General features: G+C 40.1%; 1 protein-coding gene across 1 annotated transcript in view; it reads left to right on the top strand.

Moving 5' to 3' along the window:
* The first annotated feature begins 368 nt into the window (after positions 1–368).
* LOC119722723 (importin subunit beta-1-like) overlaps positions 369–9,687 on the top strand; it is a 35,529-nt gene continuing 26,210 nt past the window's right edge. The window contains exons 1-5 of the mRNA XM_038192993.1: positions 369–609; positions 4,972–5,030; positions 6,503–6,685; positions 8,117–8,167; positions 8,872–9,021. Coding sequence (XP_038048921.1) covers positions 414–609; positions 4,972–5,030; positions 6,503–6,685; positions 8,117–8,167; positions 8,872–9,021 — 639 coding nt within the window. The 5' untranslated portion in view covers positions 369–413. The remainder of the gene's footprint in view (positions 610–4,971; positions 5,031–6,502; positions 6,686–8,116; positions 8,168–8,871; positions 9,022–9,687) is intronic.

Raw genomic sequence — 9,687 nt, 5'->3', positions numbered from 1 at the left:
TTTCAAACACAAGTATAAAATCAATCTAGGCCTAGCCTACATGACTTCGATTTTAATAGCGGGACAAAATGTGTACCGGTATATTCAATATAATCTGCATGCAATGTCCTATTTCATTGGTTGTTTTCTGTGACAAATTTGTGCTTGCAAGTGTGTAAAACGATATATTTTTTTTCCTTATAGTTTGTCAGAATAATGATCAGCGATACAGAAAGATTAAGATATTATGTAGTTTGAATTATGTATGGTATTATTTTGTCATCTTTGCATATTAATGTGTCAACTTTATATTTTTTTTTTGAGGAATGAAGTGTTAATCATGATGACCAATCACAGTCACTCTTCTAAAGACGTTGGCGCACTTTACGGGAGGGATTTTTCCCGGCAGCATTTGCAAGTTCTGTATTGCATGCATGCACACATGTGCTGAGGAGGGGCCTACGACGAATAAAAATTCGCGGACAAATTTCCAGTTTCGACGCCTTCCAATTTATTCAAGAACTAAACATTTTGTTGACAGTAAGCGGGAAAAAGGTTCTTTAAAAATGGCTGAAGACCAGGATCTTGTCACTATGATGACAATTCTTCAGCAAACAGTCACGACGACAGGTAAGATTAGACATGTTAGAATACGAAATCTGACTGTCGAGCTGTCTGACATGTCTGACGTTGATCACGCACGTCTGACCACACGGAACCACACGCAGTGATCACTGGTGATATGAATTATGATGCATTCATGTATTTGTGTTATTGGCGATTGTGTAGTTATGGGTCCAGTTCTTATACTAAGTCTATAGAGAACAAAAACCCACTTTTAGGTTAAAATTTAAAAAATAGGTAGTGGATATTTTGCCGGAGGTAACGCCGGCAAACTAACGTTTACTAAAGGTTTGCCGGCGGCAATCCATATCAACAGAGGGCGCTGTACTCTTTAAGATAGGGCTGAATTATAATATGTATTAAATTCCCACCAAAGTTGTGTAGCACAATCGTAGCCCCATAAATGTGGCCTATTTACTGGACTGCCTCCGTAAACATAGGCCACACATCCACATGTACAAAAAACGTGTCGACTTTGCCAAATGTTGATTTTCGAGTTCGAATCCTGATCCTCGCCACATTTTTAAGGTTTTTTTTCATCCCCAAATAAATAAGAATATTCTTCTTTTATTATTTTAACATGTCTCAAACATTTTATTGCAGAGTAGGCCCCTATTACATTTTCTTTTTCAGATTTGTGGCTCTGGAGGATTTTTTTTAAGAGGGAAATAAAGTCCGAAATTATAAAATGGTCTGAATCCCATCTTGTGAATACGAGGTTACAACGATAATATTGGCATGGAGCCAGACTAAAATTTGTCACCGGAAAAACAGTACAAAAAAACAGTAACTGCACGTGTTCAGTGCATATCCGGCAAACTAACGTTTACTGAAGGTTTGCCGTCTCTGGCAAAATATCCACTGCCTTAAAAAAACACTCACCTTGTTAATAACATGAATAACAAATAAAAATTGATGCGCATGTGTTGAACTCTCCAGCTTTCGTGTTATTTCCAGCTCCTTTTGGAGGCGTCTTGGCATCCGTTTGTGTGTAAGTCAATTGCAACCATGTTCCATCTGAATAATGCTCTCGCGCAATACCTGATGGCATACAAGGATCGTTCACCTGTCAATCACGCGGCACGCCGCAGGCCCGGTGGCTAGTCCTGTACTTGTAAATCCAAGATTTATTTCCATTTAAGTTGAGTCTGTGTCAACATATTTGGTTTTAACTTGAAGAGGAGGCATTTTACTAAGAAATTATGTCACTCGGACCATAAAAGTCCAAACACGTGCGCGTGTACAGCGCTTTGTATAAAAAGTGATCCCGAACTGTGTCACTGATAGTGCGACAAAACGCAACTCAGAAATAAAAAGATGGCGGTCACCAGGAAGGACTGAGAATGCGCAAAACTGCATGGAATCAACTGTAAAATGCTTAAGAAAATCGTATTTCTACCGAAATATTGCTAAGTACAGGAGAGTCTTTCAAGATCGGGCGCAATTTCGATGTCGCGCGCATGCACGCTGCATAGTTTATGATAATGTTAGACTGGTTCTCGTTTGTAATATATAAGTGCACTTCGAAGGTCAGTGGCGAGTCAGGGAACAAGACTATGCATGAACTGGTTCCCGCCATTATATAACTATAAATGACCATGTATCCATCATGGAGGGAACCAGGCTGGGACCTTGAGTTCTGAAAAGCATGCAAAACAAAATCAGGCCCAGTTAACTCACTCTTAAGCCGACAAAATTCTCCCAAATTGTCATTGGTCAAAGACAAGGTCCTCAGTATTTCACCAGCCAAGTTTGAGGTCTCACTTCAATTTTTAAGGGAGACTTTTCTTCAACATTTTGCACCTGAGAGTCAAGCCAAGTGATTTCAATTGAAATCCTAAGACTAGACTGGTACATGTCAAACTGTTTGAGAAGATTGACCATTCAGTAGTCTGGTGGCATGACTATAGAGAATGTGTAGAATAGAAATGGGTTTCAGACGTTTCTTTTGACACAGTTGACTGATACTGTACTAAAGGTGTGTTGGACTGGTTGTTTCAGGTGCCAGTCTATTATCTTGTACATATTGCATGTTTTCAATACCTTAAGTTTTGGGACTCACATGTATACACAGTATTGAGAGTATACATGTACAAATATAACATGGTTTGAGGGTGGACAGTCGATATTCGCTCCCCGAGGTATTGGAAGTTGACAAACTAGTTCCCGAGGCGAAGCCGAGGGAACTAGTTTGTCAACTTCCAATACCGAGGGGAGCTAATATCGACTGTCCACCCGAAATAAACCATGTTACATGTATATTTGTTTTACTATACCTCATGCATATTCAGTTGCCGATTTTTTTTTATATCTAATCATGCACCTAAAACAAAATTTTTGGAGAAACTTGTTACAGCTCACCAAAAGAATATTGTTGCTTAACTTCACTAGTTCGGTTCGTTTGCAATACAGTAACTACAGTTGTAAATACAGTTGTTTGTGTACAACTTTCTTTTGTACAGGAGGCATCTTTATTGTCCATAAATTTTGTCCAGTCCGGCAATTATATAATGTCATGAATTTACGCAAACCGTGCAACCAAGCATCTCTCTTGGGCGATGTTCGCGCATGCGTACTTCACCCGTGCGATAGTACCTCGATTGAGTTTGTAAAGCGCATGCGTAGTAGACTGTCGCACGGGTAACCCGTGCGACAGTCTAATACGCATGTGTATTTAGCCTGTGCGTGAATCCTCGCGTGCGCGTTTGGTAAACAGCAAGAATAACATCTGCCACGTGATGGTGAATTGACCAGTGAAAGTTTGGCTCTCGGTCATGAATATGTATGAGGTATAGTAATACCAAATGTTCGGACTAGAAGGGAACCAGTGTGGGACAGTGCATCGGAACCGGGTACCCGAGTACCGACCGCTGAAGTCAGGAACCAGTTCCAGATTATGGGATCGAGTACCCGTAACCAAATTTACATATTACGAAGTAACGGCTCAGACCATGAAAAAGAAAGGTTTTGAATGTCATTTGTGGAGACTTTCAAAATGAAAACAAGGCTACATTGAAAAAACAAACCGGATGCACGTTACGACGGTTGCAAAAATGCGATTTACACCGTAAAATTACATGTATATAAATCGTACATGTACGTGATCGGTATTTGAGTGATCGGTTGATCGCGCAGAAATGCGTTGCACGATGGGTCGATTCTGTAGGATATCTTGGACTTTACTTACCAATTTTTAAAAAAATCCTCCAGGCCCGTGAATTAGAAAGAAAATGTGTTCGACTGGTGGTAGCGCAATCGACCGCTTGCTCACATAGACTGATCGCGCCCAGCATGTACATACTTGTATCTTGCTGTATTGACGCACCGATGTGGTAGTATTATCGTGCGGACCTTTATGAACAATATCATCGATGTTTTCACGAAGTGACAAAAACCTCCAAAATCGATTTTGAGTTTTGCCGACCAATTTATTGCATTTGACAAAAGGAAGAATTTGGCTGAGTTTCAAAGCCAAATATTGTTTACTTTTGTAATTATCGTAAACAAACATTTGACAAAAAGCCTAAAATCCTTTTTTTCTGTTTTCATGAAGTGACACAAACTTAACTTGTTAGCAGGGCCAGAGGAGTAAAGCATTTCTCTACACACACGTTAGGATGGGATTGGACGAGATTGGACGCGCACACCGTGAACGAAGTCGATAAAGAACAGACGCGCGCGAGCTGCAGTGACGTCAGACGCGCAAATGTAACAATTTCTTAGAACGTTTTATGTTTTCACGAAGTGACAAAGAGTGTGTACAACTTAATGGGACAAAATAGTGAGGCCTCTGTGTTTTGCTGTTTTCACAAAGTGAAAAAAACTTTTATTGATCTTTATTAATGAATTACAGTTTAATTAAGAGAGACTCCTAATAAACAACTTTGAATTAGCAAAGAACAAAGCATACGTTACTTGACAATGCAAGAATTTCTTAAATCCATAACTAAAAACTAGTCGAAAAGGTGTTTTGAAAAAGTGATTAACTTCAAAGGCGATTATCTCGGAATGACCTTTTGCATGATATTGAGATTTTTGTCACGTCGTGAAAACACCGACGATATGAACAGCAACTTCCGAGATTTAAATTTTGGGGTTGGGTTTCTTTAACAGGTACCCAAATACCCGGGTTTTTGGTGGTTTTTTTTGAGTACCCAATTCCCATACCACCCGTAAATGCACACCCCTAAATCACGTGACAATCTTGGGAAGCCCTTTAAGTTTCAACCCGTTGAACAGTGCAATATATACTGACACAAGTATGTTTAGAAAGTGTCCGATATTTCACCGTAATTTCACAGTCTTGCCTTGGAATCTGAAAAAAAAAAATTGTGTTATGAATTCATTGCTTCTAAATTTCTTTTGCAGACACTCATGAATTGGAACTTGCTCAGAAGTTTCTAGAACAAGCTGCACAAGAAAACTTTGTAAGTTCTGTGTTACCTTTTACGAGAGAAAGTGTTGTTGTTTTTTCCTCAAATATAGGCTACATTCTTTTTGGTGTGGCTGTGTGATGTCATTCATGGGCAGCCAAGGTCGTTTGTGGAGATTGTGGCCTAGTGGTTAGGGTTCTTGACTCGTGATCAGAGGGTCAGGGGTTTGAATCCAGCTGCTGGTCATATGTTGTGTCCTTGGGCAAGCCACTTCACCCTACTTGCCTCTTTCCACCCAGGAGTATAAATGGGTACCGGCATTAGCTGGGAGTAACCTGCGATGGACTAGCATCCCATCCAGGGGGAGTTGAAATATTCTCAGTCGTTTCATAACCAGAGATAAACGCTGGCCTGATGAGCCACATTGGCTCGTAACGGACTTTACTGATTTTACTTTTTACAACGTCGTTGTGTTCTCATTTAAGAATTATTATTATTATTTGTTTGTATTCTGGCTATCTGTCATGTCTAACTAAACTTTCTTGTACAAAGTAAGGTGTCTCAGTCCTTAAACGAGTACATATTGGGTTATACATGTATGTGCATGTAATTACTATTTTAACCCTAACCCCCTTGAGTGATTTACTAGGAACCTTCCTCACTCTTGCAAAATCCAACACCTTATGATAATCTCTACACCCAAACTGTTGGACTCTGATTATGGTGGTATGCTGACCCCATGTAAAACATAATCAGTAATACTAGTGCAGTACTCACTCCAACAGGATCAAACAAAACATGCCGTTGGATTTTGAAGGGGTGGGCACGGTAAGGGTTAAAAAAATGTCCTGCCCAATGAAACCTCCCCCCCCCCTTACGTTCTGTCGTAAGTTCATAGTCCATCTGAATACAAATTGAAATGAATCTGAAACTACGATACATTCACAGAAACTTTTGCCTTTATACCCTAACCCCCTAGGCCCTTTTTGCTAGGAACCATCCTTAATCCTCCAAAATCCTCCAAAATTTTGCAATTGCATGCATGTTCAAATGAAGGGTACCCACTGCCTCAGTCCTTCACAATCCTCCTCTTCTTCAAACACCATTCATCCTCAATCCTCCAAAAACAACCGATACTGAATGACTATGTGCCCTCAATCCTCCCCAATCCTCCAAAATTGTATGCTGCATTCATCCTCAATCCTCCAAAATCCTCCAAAACCGCCCAGAGGACTTTGGAGGATTGAGGAGGGTTAGGGTCGCCTTGAGTTTTTTAGAATTAGCAGCTGCAATGTTTGCCACGATAAAAAAAATGGGCCTTCGTGTCCGTTCTTGTGCAGCCCCCAAGATTTATCATAGACTCTTTGCGCATGTATTCAATGTCATTTTTCTTTTTCCAAGCTGAATCTAAAAATAGCATTGACAGTACATCCATATTAAAAGCCTGCATTCCATTTTCCGAAGTTGAAAGTCCTTTTTCAAACTTATATTAACGGCAGACATTCCTTTTTGGCTTTCTTTTCCAGAACAAATACCTGGCTCTCCTGGCCCAGATATTGGCCAACGCTTCGTATGATGCCGTGCCGCGCATGGCGGCAGGCCTCCAGCTTAAAAATGCCCTGACGTCCAAATCACCCGAAGTGCGGGCCTTGTACCAGCAGCGATGGCTGGCGCTCGACAACAAACTGAAAACTGAGATCAAACTAATGGTAAGTAGTTGACTCAAGAAGTACATGTAGACGCGGGCAACTCCATGCCAGAATCGAATAGAATCAGTTCTGAAATTGGAATCAAAATTATGAATGAACTTTTTTAAAGAAGTTGACTCTTTGTAGCTGTTGATTCAGGTTCCTCTAAGATTTGATTACATCATTGAGTTGTATTTAACGTAGAGTATATCATTTGCAGTTATCTAAAAAGTAACTCGAAATTATCGTTGAAAAGCATACTTGGTTTAAAGATAGTAATGGGACTAAAACTCCCTGTGAAATTATTCTTTTTGGCATGCTGTCGCTTTGAAGAAAAAACAATAAAAGAAGGTCATTTCCAAAATGCGTTTTTAAAGACGCATTTTTTTGGAAATTTCCATTCTAAAGTAGTTCGTTGAATGGGGGTGCGTGAATGGGTGCGCGCAAGCATTGACACGACGCACACATGCGCGCGGTTCAGTGCGTGACATCGCGTAGCTGCAATTGGCTGAATGAGAACATGTCCTGGATGCTGATTTTGGGCGCAATTTAAAAACATGACTGGGCAACTTTTGAATTGCGCAATTTAAAAACATGACTTGGCAACTTTTGAATTGAAATCAAGATCCTAGAATGTTGTTGTCTCGGAATATACAGCATTCACAGAGCTAAAACTTCATCAGGTTAGTTGTTAAGCACCCGTCTTTAGATTTTGAGCACTTTGGTTGCTTAAAAAAAAAAAAAATGCACAAATGATATACTCTACCTTTAAATTCTTGAGTGCTGATCACACTGTATGCATTGTAGCATGCTGGGCACATCCATGTTTGTGCCCAAACTTATCGAAAGCTCGATCTTTTGTTCAGCTTTTGTACGGCTAGTTGCATATCTGCATTTATATTCCCGTAAAGGTGTGATGTCGAAACCAATACGCCCAAAATTTAAATGCTGAATCCGAGATTGAACATTTTATTTCGCTCTGCATTAACAATGACGAATAGTTCACGTGGTTAGGCTGTAGTGATTATTTTTTGTTCATAGTGCACCTACACACATTCTGAAATTTGTATCCTTGTGGAGACATTTCTTTGTTCTTGTGTACTAAAGTTTTCGAGTTTGAAAGTACAGTTTCAAAATGCTCTTATTTTAACCAGAATTAATTTCCTTGGCTGAAATTCGAAATTAATATCCCTTTTCTAAAGCTCTACCATTTGTGACTGATCAACAAACCTTGGAAATTCCTAGTTTTTGAGTAAAATCCACATATCTATTTTGTTCCCTATTGTGTGCATGTCTCCATAGGGCACGGTGTATCAGATCACGTATGCTGGCCATGTACATGTTGTATGCTGCACTCTTGTGTGCATTTAGAGCACATCCGAAGGGTTGCATTTCTCAAATGTGACCTTGCATGAGCAATACATTATTGAGGTCTCTTTTTGTTGTTCAAAGGTTTTGCAGTCACTTGGAACAGAGACCCACTCGACGAAAGCTGCTGCTCAGGTAAATTTTTACTTGTTTCTAATAAAAGCTAAACATTCATTGACCCCTAACTCTCTAGACATTTTTGCTAGGATGCAACCTCAATCCTGCAAAATCCTCCAACTGCCTCCATGTAAAAATTGCATACCGCCTGAATCCTCCAAAATCATCCGTTATTTCTTGAGTGTGGTCCTTGACCACTGCCTCAATCCTGCAAAATCCTCCAGCAATCACTGTCAGTATGTTGAGGCAGAGCCAGTGACATTCTGGAGCAGTGCGGAGGATATCAAGTACAATCTAGGCCTAAACTTATGCACAGTTGAGCATTAACAACACAAGGTCCGGCCCAAGACCTTGACACAGTGCATCCTCCAAAATCAGCCACACATTTTTGCCACACAGCCTCAATCCTGCAAAATCCTCCATTTTGCAAAGAGGATTTTGGGTGATTTGGGAAGGTTAGGGTTAACCTTGCATGGTGTTATGAAAAGGATAAAGATCAGAATCCATATTTGAGTTTGTAAGCGTTTATCGAAACTTTGTCGCATTGTTTAACCATTTGAACATTTAACCAACAGTTTAAAAATGCTGCCATCTCCCAAAAGCGTTTTGCATGAAAACATCGTTACAATAAAAATATAGTTGCATGATCCCCCACCCCAAGCTTTGAGACTCGCAACTGACATTGGATTTCTTTTTCTTCTCATTTGTTCGTGTCCGTCTAGTGCGTGGCCTGCATTGCCTGTACAGAAATTCCCGTACAGTCCTGGCCGGATTTAATCCCCCATCTTCTGAGCAATGTCACCAGTCTCGGCAGCACCGAAGCACTCAGGGAAGCCACCTTGGAAGCCATCGGATACATCTGCCAAGACATCGTAAGTTTTAAACTTGGAAGGGAAAAAGTTTTGTGCCCTTTGTGTCTTCATTGTTTGCAACAATGATCATGAGCCAGTAAAATGCGTAAAATAGTAAGTGTCGCGGTCCAGTGGTTATGGTAGTTTGACTCGTGTGCCATGATAGGGAACATGGTGCTTGTGTTCTTGGGCAAGACACTTTACTGCAATTGCCTCTCTCCACCCAGGAGTGTAAACGGGTACCAGTGGGGGTAGAGACCAGATTGCAATGATCTCATCTGCAGAAAAGGGGTCTCATGGCCTGTTGAACATGGGTAATAATTGTGAAGCACTGTTGAGACTCTTTGGTGGAAAGCTTTATACAGGGTGTCTCACAAAAAAACAAATCCTCAAAGCGCCCTCTTTTTCACAGCTTTTAAAAATAATACATCGCAAATATTGATACACATTTAGAGAGTATATTCCATTAGCTTTTCAACACCTAAAAAAATCTTTCCAATCGGGTAAATATTTATTTAGTTATGGCCAATTCAAAATAAGTGCCGATTTTTCAATCTGTCCACGGTCTCAATTGTCATTTGTCAGGAATGTAATGGATTTGGGGAGGGTAGTTTTGCTTTCATTAATGTTTTAATATTTTTTTTCTATATTTGGTTTTGTTGTTGTTGTTGTTGAAACAATGGTCCT

Source organism: Patiria miniata, unplaced genomic scaffold (genome assembly GCF_015706575.1).
Source record: "Patiria miniata isolate m_02_andy unplaced genomic scaffold, ASM1570657v1 HiC_scaffold_16, whole genome shotgun sequence".
Taxonomy (NCBI): domain Eukaryota; kingdom Metazoa; phylum Echinodermata; class Asteroidea; order Valvatida; family Asterinidae; genus Patiria; species Patiria miniata.
This window is presented reverse-complemented; position numbering and strand designations above follow the sequence as displayed.